The 18017-nt window shown below is 36.2% G+C and overlaps 1 protein-coding gene across 5 annotated transcripts in view; it reads left to right on the top strand.

Annotated features, from left to right (window-relative positions):
* Positions 1 to 18017, top strand: part of Kcnh7 (potassium voltage-gated channel subfamily H member 7) — a 446991-nt gene that overhangs the window by 313987 nt on the left and 114987 nt on the right. For 3 of the 5 annotated variants that reach the window (XM_028864388.2, XM_028864318.2, XM_028864619.2), the window contains exons 5-7: positions 2885 to 2905; positions 3340 to 3363; positions 8584 to 8798. In XM_028864388.2, the coding sequence (XP_028720221.1) occupies positions 2885 to 2905; positions 3340 to 3363; positions 8584 to 8798 (260 nt within the window). The remainder of the gene's footprint in view (positions 1 to 2884; positions 2906 to 3339; positions 3364 to 8583; positions 8799 to 18017) is intronic. The other 2 variants (XM_028864467.2, XM_028864506.2) reach the window with 2 other exon arrangements.

The following is an 18017-nucleotide window of genomic DNA, read 5'->3' as shown; positions in this document are numbered from 1 at the left end:
CTTCCTCCACATATACTGATTTAAACCAAAGCCTTAGTATTGAATCATGTGGAGGATCTTTCTAAAGGGCACAGTGGAAGAGAAAAGACAGAAGAGCTGAAAGAAAAGAATTTGGCAGGGGCGCAAGGAAGGAATTCAAAGAGAGATAGAGGCTGGGTGGTGGGAGGAGGGAGAACAGGGGAATCCTTGGTTAATATGTAAAATTAAATTAATAATAAAATAAAAATATTTAAAAAATAAAAAAGAGAGAAAACACTGTCTCAGAACAGACAGAATAGTTTGGAGTAAGACAAATTGGAGAAACTACATTACAAGAGCAATTAGCACATCCACTTTAATCTATGGTCTGGAGAAAGTCCAAAGAAAAATAAAATCAAAGACAGTTCCCAAGCTAGATAATTATGTTCCAGACCACCTAGGAACAATGGGTTAGGTATATTCTGACTGAACGAACTGTATAACTGAATGTTTGAACAATGAATCCTGTGGATGAATTACAATAAATTCAGTGGTGTTTCAAATAAACAGCATATGCTTTAGTCTGTCCCTACCAGTTAATATACTCATCTTTAACAAACATACTAAATCGTCAGAGCTTTCCCATAGGAAACTGAGTTCATGATAATAAATTTGAAAATCAAACATGTCAGACTCAACACATCCTGCATACTTCACCCGTGTTTCGATGGAACTTCTCAGTATTGTATATCAAGTTTTATAATTTGTGTTTGTTATTTTCTGTTCAGGTGGCCTCCACATAGTACACAGTTACTAATACAATTATAGAAAAGGGTGACGATATTTTTTTTTCCGATTTCTCTGTACAGGATCTGTATATAAATGCTTGGTGATAAGATCATTCTCAGTTTTCCTCCTCTCTTGGGACTAGAAACTTTCCCAGCAAAGTTTCACCCAAGAACCAATACCACAGTCAATATCCTGCAAACTGATAATCTCACGGGGCATTCAACCACCGTACTTAAACCATGAAATGATCTTCCCTAAAAATCACTGATGGGCTTTAAAGGAACTACCATTCCTGGGGCCATATAACTCTATGTATTTGAGAAAGTGAGCATAAGTAAAAATAGATGGAAACCTTCACAGTTGATTTTAGTTTTACGAACCCTTGAAAATGATTAAGATATAAAATCCTAGATCCACCAGAGTTAGAGTTAAGATCTTCTCATTCCAAAGCAGCACTGTGCTCTTGAAGTACTCAATCTTTAGAGTACTATAAATATTTTATAAACATATTACTAGATGATATTTTACATGGTCTTCTCATTTATGTCTATTATTCAGTAGATATGTGACTCCAGACTAATAAATGTGTAGGTATTTTGTCCTTTAACTTCAGAACAATTTCAGCCAAAAAATAAATCAATTAATTAAATAAAACTGCTGATGGGCATAGAAGAAATAACAAAGAACTGTCAGCTCATTTCCGCCTTCAATCTTCTCATTCTTCCTCAGTGTCAAAGCCTCACTAACTCTATGCTTTGTTACCAATTATCTTCATAGGATTTGGGTTTAGTGAGTACACACGTGTGTGTGTGTGTGTGTGTGTGTGTGTGTGTATGTGTGTGTTGTACAATGAACATTATGTTAGTGGTTTTCAGCAGTGTTGAGGATCAAACCCAGGGCCACATAAATACTAATCAAGTGCTCTGCCCCCAAGCTAAGGTCCAGCCCCATTTATAGTTTTTTCTCACTACCTGCAAAGCAGTTACTACTTTGCTAATGACTGTAGACTACTCTGAGGGTGAAATTATTTCTATGTAAACACAAACTTGCCCAGTGGTCCTTTTTTAAAAATGATGTGTTAATAGAGAGGAGAAAGTTGCCACTGCAAGTCATATTTTATGCACATATTGTTGTCCAAAGCAATGTCTCCTCTAACAATTCCATAAACCACAGTATTGAAATTACTTTCAATATAAGCTTGGAAACAATTATGCTCTATCCCAAGATTTTGAATATGCATATTGATAACATAGATGGCAACAATATTTATATACATTTCTCAAATCTTGCATGTATTTGAATGGTTTGTTATGACTTCATTTATTTTAAGCTTGTGTATTTCAAAGCTGGTAATACATATTAATACATATTTTTAGTACCACATAGGAAACATTTAGATTTCTACTCTCAAAATAAATTTGAAAGCACTCTATGCCAAGATTTGAAAACAGGCTGCTTTCATATAAACAAATTTATAAATATTCTAGGATTTATGCTGTGTAACAAAATTGCAAAATCTTTTTATACAATAAAGTGTTCACTGATACATTACAATTATTTTTGCCTAAGAATGGCTCATTAAACACTGCTTGGTATTTTTAAGCCAAACGGTAAAGAACAGTTGAGGGTAAAGGGAGAGCTAATGAAATTGTTCTAAGTAATCCAAATGTTTAGTAACCCATTGTCTTACAAACTTTTCACATATTAATATACTAAGGTTTAGGAACATGGAAAAATAATTTGACATGCAAAATGTTGTGTGGTTTTCTTTGATTTGTTACAAGCTACAGTTGAGGAGACATCAAAATTGGCTTTTGACAAGGTTGTAAATTACCACAACTGCCAGCAACTGTGCAGATCTTTCCCCAAAATGGTGTAATTATAAAATCTGTTACTTACAATTTGTTTAAATTAAGTGATGTATTTCACATATTTACGTTTATTATGGCTGATACTTCAGTTTGTGCATTTTGCCTTGTTAATGATTTATAATATTAACTGCAATCAAAATTACATTTTCTGTATTTACATCCTGGTTTCTCTGATTGCTTCTACTAAGCGAGTTTGATGTGCTTAACATAATTTTAGTCTTCTTTTTTATATTTCTCTCTCTTTTATCCTTATACGCTCAAAACAGACAATGGTCGCAATGTCAAAGGTAAAGTATAAACTCAAATTCGCCATCTGATGCTTAAAGTGCCCTTTACTTGGCATGTTAACTGCCTGCTGTATGCCCTGTTGATGCCACATCTCCATGCTGCCCTCAGCTAGTCCAGGTGCCTGGTGGAGACATCATGGCTTGGTTTTGCTGGAGACATGATTACTTTGTCTGCTGTGCCATCAAAGCGATGATGAACACCTTTTTATCCTGAACAAAAGGATGTAAGATTGACGGTGAACACTTCATAAATATTTGGAAAGAAACAAGTATCAAGATGAATATATTCCAGTTGTAAAAAGAAGCGCATAAGCTGTTTCAGGGACTTTGTTTTTTATTTTTATTTTTTCTTGAGTACAAGGTTAAATAAAATGATCAAAGAGCTCTATGACAGCATCACTTCACTTGTTCCTCTTTTGTTTCCTTAAAACTAGTTTCACGTTCCTGGATGGCAGGGGGTATGGTTTTAAGCTTACTGTAGTAGTATATTGTGCTTGCATGACAATCATTTTCTACTTTTCCTCTATTATATTTCAACCATTTTAAATTGCATTCTATATTATTCTAATCACTGGCATGGTTTACAGCTACCACAGGGCACTATTTAGCTGGGAGATACTCTATAAATTTGGATTTGGCTAAAATTTGAAATCCCATTCTGTTTCGGCTTTCAGAGTAGATGCAAGGATCAAACTTTCAGTTGGACCTTTGGCCGTGCATGCTGCTGTGGGTGTGTAAATGGTGGCAGTGATCCATTTCATGCATGTTTGTTGCATGGACATGTCTCCACCAGTAACCATCATGACTCAGAACTTGCTGTCTCGGCCTCTTCTTTATGTCACTGGTACTCTGACCACTGTGCAGTTTTGTGTATTGACTTCTTAATTGCCTCCCTAATTAATTAAGAACTGCTGTTGCTGATGAATGAGCAGTACTAGAGACTGTAGATGTTATGTGATCAGAATCCCAGGACAATTTGGAAATAAACGAGATCATGAAATTTTCCCTTTGCCTTTCCTATCATTTTGTAAGCACTTCAAGAAAGGTCTGTGCAGCAGCCCTCCATTACTGGGATGGGGTTTTATCTACATGGCTATTCTGTCCTTGGTCTGTCCATTATGACTTTTAAAAGGGAGCAAACTAATTCTAGTTGTGCGTGGTAGTTTTAGTTGACAATTCACAAACAATCCTCAAAAGGAACATAAAGATCTGCTGCCTGCTTGGTCCTTGGAAATACTAAAGTTTAAGATGAATAAATAAATACACATTTATTTTCCAGTAATTTTTTTTGAAAACTAACATGAGAAATGAATCTAGTTTGTTTGAAGTATGTAGAAATTAGACTAGTTTGTCTCCTAAACTAGTAGTCTGGTAATGAAGATATAATTCAGGGGTAGACCACTTGTGTGTGTGAGCTCTGACCAGATCTATAGCACCCAAAGAAAGAAATGGGGAGAGAAAGGAAGAAAGGGAGGGAGGAAGAGTGAAAAAAAACTACCACCAGTTCATCTATTTGTAAAAAATAAAGCCATTTTATTTTAATTTCATTAACTATTCCATTATGCCAACCTTTATCCTTATTTCCTCTATTTTATAATAGAAATCACAATTGCCTGATTGAAGCTTTTGTTTTGCTTTTGTTTTTGTGTGTATGCATATAGTTCAGATACACATGACTTTTACACTTGCCATTTTCATAAAACTACAAATAGATACAGGATAATGTGTCATGTCCTAGAAACATAAATGAATATTGACTCTAAGCCATAATAAATAAAATATTAAATAAAAGAAAAAATACATTTCTACACTGCTTTGAACACAAAATGTATCATTACAATTGAGGATCACCCACTTTGACCAAATATCATTTTCCTACAAAACAGTATAAATAAACTCATAATGAGACAAAGGATTGCAGGATTGTCTGAGTGATCCCCTTAAAGCTCAGGTGCTGCCCAACTCCTTTGCACAGGGAGTACAGACATCTTTATTTTCAGAAAAGGCCATACGTTAACTATCTTGGGAAGTCTGTTTTAGAACCCCATCCACAGAGAACCAGCACTAGCTTAAATCCTTCCTCCTCCCGTCTGTCCCCAGTGGACAGAGATACATTCTCTGGCTTCAAGAACTCTAAGCATAAAATCTCACCTCAGAAAACAGCAAACTAGCACTCAGCCTTTTCTTCCAAAACAATTTCCACCCAAGCTTTTTCTTGAGGTCAATTCTGTTTCCCTTCAATAAGTTTCTTTAGCACTCTGACACTTTAAACAACAGATAAGTGTTATTTTTAGAAACTGTAACCCCTGTCTGAGGAGGCGGAAAGCTACTTCTAACAAATGGCAGAATAGGTGTAGATAATATAATCTGAGGCAATATCTCTAGAACATGAGGAGGATTTCCAGTGTTACTTTCATCACTTGTGAACCACCTCACACCCAGGGGTTTGTTCACGTGTTCTGCATTCTAAGAAATAGACACGACATTTACGTTTACTCCTCTCATCCTATTAAATAAGTCCTTGAAAAAAATCGGGCCCCTATATTGTTTCCTAAGATCCCAGATTTCTATTCCATGTTTACCAGTTTCCAACTAGTGCATGACACTATCCTGAGTCAGAAACTAAAATGCTCTCAAGATTGCTAAGAGCAATCACCTCCACTGTAGCCAGGAAACCTAACATGAGAGAGAGAGAGAGAGAGAGAGAGAGAGAGAGAGAGAGAGAGAGAGAGAGAGAGAGAGAGAGAGAGAGCTGACAGAACTTGTTTCTCATAAGTTGTATTGGCCTTTTCCCAGATGCCTCTGATCTTACCAGGATTTGCAAATTGACTCTTAGTGGTGACAATTTGTCTGGCAAATTATGTGTCACACAGTGGAACAGAATTTGTAGATGCTGAATCCAAATAACTTGATGAGTGTTTCTTTATGTCTTTTTCTGAGTGTTACAAAACTTTTTGGCTGGTGCTTATTCACGGGGTTCTTTGGCAAAGCTTCATTGCTAATGCTACATTGACATTTTTACTAATATTAATATGCATTAGTGATGTGTTTTATTACATTTAACAAAATAAACTCAATGTCCTAAGAAATAATGTACATGTCCAACAAGATAGCAAAGTAAAGGCCCTTGCTGCCAGAAGATGCAAGCCTGACAACCTGAGTTGGATTCCAAGAAACCATGTTAAATCACGTAAAGAGAGAACCAATTCCATGAAATTGTCCTATGATATCCATATGCATTTGTGCCCATAAATTCAAACCACACACACACACACACACACACACACACACACACATACACCAACAGCAACAACAATAATAAATAAGCATTTTCTTACTCCTGATAAACTTAAATAGTCTCATCATATATATTTTAAGCATTTTAAAATCTAAAATTCTTCTTAGTTATTGCTGAATCTCTATTCATCGTTGGAAAAAGTAGCTCATTTTATAATTTCATCAGGCACTAGTATTAAAATTCACCCAACTGTTGCTGCAGTCGACCTGGTCACTCACTTTCCATTTTCTAATAACACACGCTGGCATATTCACATTGTTATCCCTTTTGCAAGTGTCCCTCAGAGACCATCAGTCTCCTGGTACACTTTTGAGTCTCATATTCCCTTCAACTGAATCTATCCTGTCCTTTTATTTCTGCCTGCTCCTTCTCTTTAAATTCATTTACTTTGTTTTTCAGGCTACTCTCCTTTCTTTCATTAGAATCCCCAATCCCATCTGTTCATGATCATTGTCAGTGAGGCTGCCTATCAACTCTAAGTCCTCAGCCAAGGCCTCTCTGAATGTAGATCTAGGAGGTAGGAAACCTTGTACTTTGATTTCTGGTCTTTGACTCGTACCTCTTGGGCCTCGTGTTCTGTCAGCTTAGTTTACAATTGGTGAAAAATAATATTATTAATCCCTGCCTTAAAGCATTGGGAATTTATTCCATTGGAATTTATATAGACTTCAGAGAAATCTGTGAAGACTATAGTTTGCAGAATCTAAAAGACTTCTGGTGTAAATATTTGATTCAAAGCAATAGAAAGAAGAACATTGCTTTGTCATAAAGGAGAAAATAAGTTTGAGATGCCTTATCTGAGTGAGGGTGCATAAATCATTTTAAATATACTGTTATGCTGAATTCACTAAATATATTCATTCAAAAGCAAGTTTTAATTAACTCTTTTATTAACAAATAAAATGAATTGACAATTTTGAAGACGTTTTTCTATATTAAATGAGAGAAGCTAAATTAAGGACTCTAAAGAGTATGTAAATTCAGAGGTGCATCTGAGTAAGACATTTTATCAAAGAGTTTCTCAGCACATGCAATTTGACATTTAGAAAGGGATAATGATGTAAAATATTTTAAAAGGCACTTTGTTCAGAACTTTAGTGTAATTCTGGTAGTTACCAGGAAAACCCCATCTGAACTACATTTTTTATTATACTTTTTAAATGTTTTTAAAGCCTTCAGGCACCAGGACTGGAGCACTAATGGGAGGCACCAGAGGACGGTGGTAGTAGAGCAAGGTCGGCTAACAACATGGGAGAAGGAACTAAAAGGCAGTCTTCCCCACCCGCCCCCACTCTCTCAGTGAAAGACATACTGAGTAACACTCATGATCTCGGGAATTTTAAACAGTTAGTTCTTCATGATGCTGAGTTTTAAGAGCTACCATACCACACGGAGTAAGCAATTAATCCAGCACGTAAGAACTCCAGACCATTTCTTGACACCATAAATAGCAGATAATAGATTCATCCCTAAGGAAGATGGCATTGTTTGGGCTCTTCAATGAGGGAACCAGGGGGCTTGGCCTCTTCCCAGTTGTGTTTCTAAGAACAGAATGTCAAAGGTGTTTGGGAGCTTCCAACCCAGACATGCTCTGTTTCCTGACTATGGTTATGTCTAGCTTAAGTTGTGTTTGCCATGGCAACATCCTTGTGTAATCTGCTTACAGGATTTTTTTTTTTCTTTTTTAATATAACAGAAAAATAAAATGAAAAGCAATATTTCAAGATCCCTAAAAGAATCCTGAAGATTTCAATAGAGTGAGAAAATATGAGTGTGTACACACACACACACACACACACACACACACACACACACACACAGGAGACACTTGGTCATTTTCGATTTCATGTAGGCAGGAATCTTGTAGAAAAGCATGGATCATTTAATATAGGGGGTAGAAATCCTGAAGAAAGCAACTGGCTTGTCACTTCTTAATGATGTGAAAGAGAGTAACTTGAGCCAGGGCTGTGTAAGTGAAACATTCATAAATTTCAAGACCAATATGATTTTTAACTTGGTCAGGCTTCCTTCTCTATGTCACCCCCAGAATAGGAAACAAAAACAGTAGAATCCAGCCAGGAGCAGAACATGAGGTGTCTTTTGTTTGTTTTATTTTGCTTCTCTTTTTTCCAGCCTTTAATAAAAGCAGCCAGTCCACAGCAGAAGCTGACATTTGCACTTCTAGTACAACAATTTCCCTTTTGATTCTCACGTGTCCTTCTTTGTGGAAAAAGGTGTTCACATATAACCTGACTTCACTTAGTCATGGAAGTCACACCAGTCATGGATCATTAGCCAGGCATTCAAGACCATCTTTCTTTTAAGTTTTTTTTCTATTTCTTCTGATACTATTCTTACAAATGCTCTCCAATTTTTCCAGGGCCTTTTAATCATATCAAGTCCAGTCTGCTGGGGTCCACGTCGGATTCAAACCTCAACAAATACAGCACCATCAACAAGATTCCTCAGCTTACTCTGAACTTTTCAGATGTCAAAACTGAAAAAAAGAATACATCCCCTCCTTCTTCAGATAAAACTATTATTGCACCCAAGGTCAAAGAACGAACACACAACGTGACGGAGAAAGTGACCCAGGTAGGGCATTACTTTACACTACATTGCAACTGCTATGGGACTATTTGCTGGACCATAACGAATATTTTCCCTCTGATGAATAGTGGGAAGACATTTATCTCAATACGTTGAGATACTTAAAAACTCCTAAGGAAACATTAACAAAGCTGGCTACAGTGAGTTTTGTCTGTGACTAGACTGAGCAAAACTGAACTAACTTGATATTGTTTATTGCTCAGAGGTAATTATGCGGCTATTTGTCACTCTCAGACATTTATTGACTTGCTGCCAACCCTGACATTATAAAGCATTTTTAAAGAAATGGAACAGATGTGTGTACTGGAACTTTAGAGGTCTAATTGAGATTTACTCCTAACTGTGACCTCTCCTTTTGCACTTATCCCACTAAATTAAGCTGTATGCAAGCTGGTAGAAAGGAGAGCTTCCTGAGATGATAAAATATTAGAGTGAAACAATGCATCTCACAGCAACAATATTTCATCATTTTTCAAATAAATATTGCAACCTGAATTACGATAAAGAGGCATTGCCCCAAAGTCTTGCCTCAAAGAATAAAGATGATTTGTACTTATTATGTCAAAATAACCACCTAAACAGTCCCTAGCTTTTGCTTACAGTGCATTTACTATGCTAGGGATCCACAACTCTAAAATTTCTCCAGGAAGCAATTCTTCTACAAACAATTTAGTTAGCATATTTGCCAGCAAGACTTTGTAATAACAGCCCAATAAAAAAGGTAAATTTGATCCCAACCCCTATTCTAAGCACTGGAAATTTTGAATTAACAAAGACTATTTTTCTGAACTGTAATTACCACAGGTAGTGCTGTATTGCTATTTGCACAAAACCCCTCGTAAAAGATGAGATATGTATGACACCACTAGGCATCTCTTATGGTTAGAAGTGACCAACCTATATTTGTTGGAGTTGATAAAATATGTGTGTCATTTGTGGTAGCATCCCTAGAATGTACTTTCATATTTGCATGGTAATAAGGCACACTACTATTGGTCTTTTCCTCTTCTTAACTAGTATAAGTAAAGTCATATAATATGACTATACTAGTTAAGTAAATATTAGGCCACTAATATATTAGAGTTAAATAAATATTCTATTATTATTCATATTGTATTGACATCATCTTGGCAGTTTTGAATTTTACTTACAACTTTCTATATCTTAAAATTTTCTTCTTAAGTAGTAACTAATACATAGATATATAGAAAGTAAGGGACTTAGGAGATGGAAGCAACATTGGCAATATTAGGGGCGTGGCTATACAAGTGGTGTGAGTGAGTGAAGTTTGGAGCATAGCAAACATGATGAGGACTGGCCAAGAACTGTGGTGTAGGACTTCCCAAACGTAGTTCCAGCCAACTGTGGTCAGGCTGGAATGTTTGACCAGTGGATCTGCCCAGGTCTTCTCATTCCAAAAGAAGAACAAAACTTTAGAAATTAAGGTGTCTTTACTTCTGATAGTTGAAAAATTAATTTGGAGGCCACCATAGCATTCCTTCTTAGGCACACAAAACAAAGTAATACCTTGAACATCCAGGGTATTGTGAGTTAGTTTGCCACAAGAACCCTTGTCCTACCACACCTAACCCGTCCACTGTTTCAAGGAAAGAGTGAGACCAGTGTGGCTCAAAGATGGCAACTTCTTTAGGAATTATTTTCATCCTAGTGTAATGGGGATGTATGCACAAATATACATAGCATATGAATCTGTTAATAAAATGCCTGTTATTAAAGAATCCAGGAACACAGTTTATGGAGGACATAACTGTGCTTTAAGGCAAGACTGATTAGAGAAGAAGTAACACTCAGACACTGCATCTGGATCTCAGAAGTAACTGATCAAACTAGGCAGTGTGTGATATTTAAATTCAGGAGTTAGAATCAAACAAGCTTGAGCTTAATGCTTGCCTTTTACTATATGGCACAGAATTAGGTTTGAATTGCTTGTGCGAGAATAAGACAAGGTTGAGGGATGGCAAAACTTCTCAGAGTTGGTCAGGTGAGGTGGTGCAGCAAGAGTAAACAGCGGCAGATGGATGTCTGTGAGTACCAGACCAGCGCCAGGGGAACAGAGTGGGAGCCTGCCTAAAGCAAAGCAAAAAACAAAAACAAACAAACAAAAACCCTCACACTTGATAGTTGTATGTGGCAAGTATTCCTCCTGGTGCTAAGTGCATAACAAGAAATGTGTTCACTCCATGTTTTTATGACTCTCCTCTTTATATGTTAAGGGTCCCTTTAGTCACATCCTCAGAACCTTCTAGAACAGAGGTAGAGTGGGCATCAACAAAGGTCTGCTACAGGAAAGAAGGGAAGGCAGGAAGATGAGGGGGAAGAAACAAAGGAAAGAGTTATCAAGGGAAATGGGGAAAATGCCCATATTGGAAGTCAGCAAGGACATAGTTACTGAAGCACAAAAGTCCATTGTGTCGTCTCAGAAACCTGACAAAGACAAGGCTGGGAAGTTTCCCTTCTAGATGAGTCTTTGCTAGACTTTTGAATAGGTGAATTGGTAAAATGCCATCAAAAACAGATTCCATCAAATACTTCACATTATTTTAAGATCTCATGCCTCATCTTTTAAATCCCCATGGCTCATGTACTTAGTTCCATAATGTTATAATATTGGTTTCAACATTACAGTATCTTTTATACCACTGTTGTCAGGGTTTTGTTTTGAATGTGTGTGGATCTCACATATTTTTTTATTAAAAAATAATTGTGCCTTGGTTATCTGGTTCATCCTCCCACACAAGCAAAACAACTCGAATTTGATGTCCAAAATCCACATAAAGTGAAGGAGAAGACAAACTCCATAAAGTTGTCCTCTGAGCTCCATATGTTGCTGTGGCATGTCTGTCTGTCTACCCCATACATATCATTTACTCACACAATAATAAATGAGAATATTTTATTTATTTATTAAATTCCATGCATGTATACACCTTGACTATACCCATCACCGCTCCCTCTGCAATTCCTCTGAGACCCTCCCTTATAGTAATATAAGAGGACATGAACCTTATAGTAATATAAGAGATTCATGTCCTCTTATATTACTATTATTATCATTATTATTTTTATGTAACCCACTGAGTCCATTTAATGCTTCCCACATACTCATGAGTGTGAAGTAACCCACTGGGTCATAGGCAATCTACCAGTGGCCACATCCACAAAGTGACTCTTCTTCATCCAATGGCTATCAGCTGCCAATAGCTCTTTAGTCCATGCTGATCTTGATCTTGTGCCAGTTACCACAGCATCTGTAAATTCAACTGTGCAAGGCCCATAACATATCCACAGGCCATCATTTCACAGCATTCCTCCCCTTCCTCCAGGTCTTACATCCTTTCTGTCCGATCTTCCACAATGTCTCCTGAACCTTTGAAGTGGGGTTTGATATAGCACTCTCAATTACTCGTTCTTAGCACTTTGAATGAGCATAATCTCTTCATTATCCTCTACCCACTGCAGTTAAGAGGGCTAGAGAGATGGCTGAACAGTTAAAAGCATGTAGTGCTCTTCCAGAGGACCTAAGTTTGATTCCCAGCACTCTAATCAGGCAACATACAACCATCTGTATCTCCAGTTTCAGGGGATCCCAGATTTTCATCTGGTCTCCATGAACACTGCACTATATGTATGTACCACCTCACTTCTCATACTTATATATGTAATTTAAAATAAAAATAAGGTCTTTTTTTTTTTTTAGAAAGAAAGAGAACGTTCTCTTACTAAGGTTGAAAGCAGCACAAATACATAAATACACACACACACACACACACACACACACAACTTGTGTCATTAAGAAATGAGACTTCTGAGCGTTGATTAGGCCATTAGTGTGTAGCCCTCATGAACTATTTTGAAGACTATGAACCAGCTTCTGTGACCCATTCTGTCAATCATAACACAGAGAAAGGTTTGCTGCCTTCATCAGGCACCAAATCTGCCAGGGATGTGATCTTAGACTTCTCAGCCTTCAGAAAGGAAAAAAAAAAAATTACATTGTTTATATACTATCCAGTTACCAGTAGTTTATATTATGGCAGTCCAAAGAGACCAAATGCTTACTGCTCAATGCATCTGAGGCCCACAAAGGGGCTCATCTTTGCAAAAATTTTGGAGTACCCCCCTCTCTCACTCTCCAAATTTCCTTAATAAAGAGCAGGTACAGACTTTTCAAAGGGGTTAAGAGGTTAGAATGGCAACCTGCTTATAAAGGAACATATTTTATAATACGAATTTCCAGTGAATGGAAATTCCTCTGGATTGAGGACACAAAGTGTGAATGACCCTAATTGGGAATAGTTCCACACTGGCACTTAGTAACAAATCTTTATTGTCTACATGCCAAAGCAAACAAGGCCAAGATCAAATACAAAACAAATAATCTGCCAATATAAAGTTTAATATTGCATTAAAGTACTCTGAAACTGTCCTATGACTCTGAGACTATCCTGGTGTTTGGGAAGATTCCTAACCATAGGTGTCGTTGAAATTTACATATTCATTTGATGCAGCTCCTTTGTCCCCCAGTCACTAAAACTAACTTGGTAATGACATAAAACTTTATTTCCTCAGTTAATCTTTGGAGAGTCTGTGTTGGAAGATTATCAATATTATAAGTTTTGGATAATCAGCCATATTTTCTTGTCAAATCTTGTGTGCTAATAGATTTGCATAAGGTTCTTTTTCTCTGAAGAAACCAAGCTTTTGTCCACAAATAACTCAACAGTGAATTTAAATATTCTTTAGCATACCAACAATAGAGCAGACATCACCAGAATGAGGCATAACTGAAAAAACCAATAAATGCTCTTATTTTTGTCTCCTAGTCTCTTATACACATTGAATTAGAATTAGCCAAGTAGCTTTTTTTCTCTCCAGTTAGATGTGTTTCTTTGCAGCAGAGAGCCTATTGTTAGTCACTCAATTATCCATGCTTTCATGCAGTTGTTTATACATTCAACAAGAACTTACTGAGAGAATACAAATGTAACATCCTGGAAATTTAGACTTAGGGGAAGTATCTTTACCTTGGGGAAATGAAGGAAACAGACAAGTAGATTACACAAGTATTACAAGGCACTTTGAAAAATTATACTACAGGTGCAGACAAGATACAGAGGGTTCTAGGGAAGGAAATCTTACCTGTGTTGGGACTGAGGGATGGTAATTAGGTAATAGCCTCTTAGGCTAGTTATGAAGCTTGAGAAATTTCCTATGTTTTAGAATAAGAATCTAGAATGTGCAACACGTAAGGAGGAAAGCACGGGCTGACGAATGATTGTGGTGTCACCAATGTCTCGCGTAATGTATGACACAGCTGAGAAGGTGAAGGGCAGAATCCACTTACTCTATCCCTTGGCCAGGCTTTCTTCTTCTTGACTGTACCCATCGCCTAAGGAAAGCAAGTTCCTCAGACTCCCCTGCTCCTCTGGTGCCCACAGGTAGTGAGCTAGTGGTGAATGCTTTCTATCCTCCAGCATTCATATGATTCCCGGAGAAAAGGACCCTGGTCAGCCCATGTGGGTGTTGTGATCATTCTTACAGTAAAAGTGTAGTTTTTTGATGAAAGCAACCCAAGAACATGCAGTGGAGTATAAGAAACTCTGCTGAAGAACCAAATAGCAGTGACTCATTACAAAGAGGAAGATAAGCATTCAAATTAACAGTATCACTGATGCTGAAGTGGACATAAAATACAAGTATGTTAAATGCCCGGTAAATTCTAGAACACAGAAGCATAAAACCCAGAATCAATGGTTTAATACTAAAACATAAAATAGAAATCCATAAGGGACTAATGCCTAGTATGACAACAGAGTGTCCTAGGAACTAGATGGAGAAACACGATATAACAGTATAGAATGATACCATTGACAAGAGCAAATGTGATAAATGCTAACATCACTTTTGGGAACTAAAGGGAGTCTCTATTTCCCTTCAACTCAAAATTGGTTAGATTATATTCACTGTTTATGAGGAATTTCTGACAAGTTTAATGGAAATCCACATAGCATTATCAGAGAATAAGATGCAAGATGTTACCTAAATGAATGAAAGCATGCTCATCTAGAGAACAGGTGAAATTTAACATTAGTCCACAAGATTTTTCCTATAGATTTACTGAGGAAAGTCTTAAAGAAATTAGCTTTAACTAATCACAGAAAGACTTAGTCCACAATAAAGAAACTCATCAATGTTAATCCCAGCACTGGGAAGGCAGAAGCAGGCAGGTCTCTGTGAGTTCCAGGGCAGCCTGGGCTACATAGTAAGTTATAAGGTCAGTGGATCTATGTGAATTCGTGGCTAGCCTGATCTACAAAGTGATTCCAGGATAGCCAGGGCTATGTAAAGAGAAACTGTCTAAAAACAAAAAACTGAATTCCATATAATATTTAAATCATCTATGTAGATTTTAAGCCAAAGTAGATTTATGGTGTTCAAAACTCATTGTAAGAATGTATGTTATTGGCATGAAAATGGAAATATGATAAATTTAGTAAAAGCTGACAGTGATCAACTGTTTACTGTTTAAGAGATTCTGTGATAAATTGTTTATGGCTGACCAAGTTTAATCTACATGATAACTACTTGGCAGTATTATTATACCCATTCCTTCCCACCCAAAGTCGCCTGACTCTACATGTGAATGCTTTGGTTTCTAAACTACACTCCATGTGTCTACTATTTCCCCATTTGCATGCAGAATCTGCTCAGAAGACATCACAGCAAATGGCTATGCCTGCAACATGTCTTTATGGTTGAGTGTCAGACTCAGAAAAAAACATTAAGTATTCAGAGAAGTGAGGCTACAGAAACAGGAACAGAACAGAGGGTTCTCTTAGTCTTTAACACATCTTGACAAAGAAGCTTCATTCCCATCATCACTTGTTGAAGTTCATGTCCACCTATTTATGCTAGGTTTATATGAGAACCACAGGATTAGGGTTTTGTTTGTGTGCTATGTGTTATCAAAAAAGTGAAATAACTGTGATATTACTGACATAAATAAGAGCTCAAAGTTGATAGCATTTCATTTTTTATTGAAATTTATACAATCAGTAAATATATAATCTCTTCACTGTCAACCACTAACTTCAAAGCAACTATTTATAACTTAGTATAATTTATAGTAGAGTAATTTTCATTCAAAAGTAGCATTAATTTTATACTGCTACCCATTATTAAAATTATAATCTTGTGATTAGCCATACAAAATTTCTTAACATATTTGACATATTCCCTCAAATAACATAAATACTAAGCTTTCATCAATGAAAGAATTTTTTTAATCTTCCATATAAAGATACACATTAAAAGTGACTTCATATAGAGCACTATTTTTCAATAATGCTGTTAAGTTAAGATTGTACTTAATTAGAATTTCTAATTTCCAACACTAGTTTAGCAAATGATTCTTCATTTTTGAAGTTACAAAATAAAAGATTCACAATACTTCTGCCACATGATTAATACATTTTTTTCTAAATTTCATTTTGTATCTAAACTGATTTAAACATCATGCAAGCTTCAATAGAACTGAACAGATCATCTTCAACTGCCAGAAATAGCAATAATCAAAATATTACAAATTAAATTTGAAATGCGACACAGGAGAAAAATTGCTTCCGAATACTACCAATTGATATGACATTTGTTTTGCATCCATAATCTTTTTGTTATTTATAGAATATCATCAACTTTGGCTAAGCAAGACAGAAATCCTCATCCAATATTTTCTCCATATCTTGGACATGGTTTATAAACTACTTGTATGAATGCAAATCGAAATGAAAACAGTATATCTGCACCTTGCAAGAAAGCATAAAGCACACTGAACATAGGTTCAGCACCTGTGAGTACTGAACTGTGAGCCAGTGTTAGATGCTGTGGCTGCCTCAAAACTATATAAAGCAAAGCTTTGCTTTTTCTTTTGAGTTCCTACAAAGCTTTGAGACTGAAGATACTAGATTGTTTTCAAGCTTGTTCTCATATAGTCAATATATTCTACAATATAAATAATGGTGAGAATTAGAAAAAAGTAAGCATTTTATTAACAATTATCTTCTCTAAGTATGTACTATATGACACATACATTGAACATAAATAAAAATATTATTTAAAAAAGTATGAAAAATTGTAAAAGCAACAAAGTAGTTTTGTCTATTTTCACTAAATCATATACATAGATGTATATATATATATATATGCCTAAGTATAGATGTGTGTATGTGTATATATATTATATATGCATCATATCACATATAGTCTAACAAAATAGGTTTTTATTCTTGTAAAAGTACCTTATTTATCTCAATAATCATACTTCAGCACAGTTTTGATGAGAGAGAAACCCTGGAAGCCCTGAATGACAGCCACAGCTTTTGGTGAAGGATTTGTACGTAACTGCTTAAAAGCATCCACCTGTTTGATTTTATATATTCACACATTTAAAAAGGAGAAAAGAAAATAATGTCATCTCCTTTAGAAGTTGGGTCACCCAAAGGAATCATATATATATGAGTGGTCAGGAGAGACAGGTAAAAATAATTTAGCTTAGAGTTTATAGCAATATCCTGGTTGCCATAGCAACTGAGGCACAAAAGAATAAGGATCTATTACCAAGATGGTTCAGTTTTTCCATCCCCATCGACCCTCCAGTTAGACTGAGCTTTAAGATAAAAGTCAGGACCTGAAACTGACCAGAAACACAGAGGTGAAATTCTTTGCTCATGTGCCCTTGTAACCTAGGGGTTATGACCAGGACAATTCAAAGGGAATTACCTAATGCCAGCAGGAGAGCAGGCAGATGCAGTAGGTTTTTCATGTTTCATGGGATGAGAATTATGCTAAAAACTATTATCAAGTATGAACATCACAGAGCATACATGGTATTTTCATACAAATCATCTAAGGCCTTGAAATGTTGTGGCTATAGACTATTCCTTGAGTTAACATGTGGAAATATGTTTAAAGAGAAATCTAAATGAGGAGGATAAAACAAAAAAAGTTAGGAAGCCTTATTGGTGATCTTGATATTAATACATTTCCCCCCTGGTTCTATTTCTCTCTATTGTGAAGACCTTGTTTCCAGGGGAAAGTATATGGTTAGACCACAGGAACCTCCAACATTTAATTGCTCCTGAAAAGTTCATTAAAAGTTGGATAATTTAAAGTTCACAGAATTTT

This window comes from Peromyscus leucopus, chromosome 4, assembly GCF_004664715.2.
Source record: "Peromyscus leucopus breed LL Stock chromosome 4, UCI_PerLeu_2.1, whole genome shotgun sequence".
Taxonomy (NCBI): domain Eukaryota; kingdom Metazoa; phylum Chordata; class Mammalia; order Rodentia; family Cricetidae; genus Peromyscus; species Peromyscus leucopus.
Note: the sequence above shows the minus strand (reverse complement) of the source record. Positions and strands in the feature narration are given on the sequence as shown.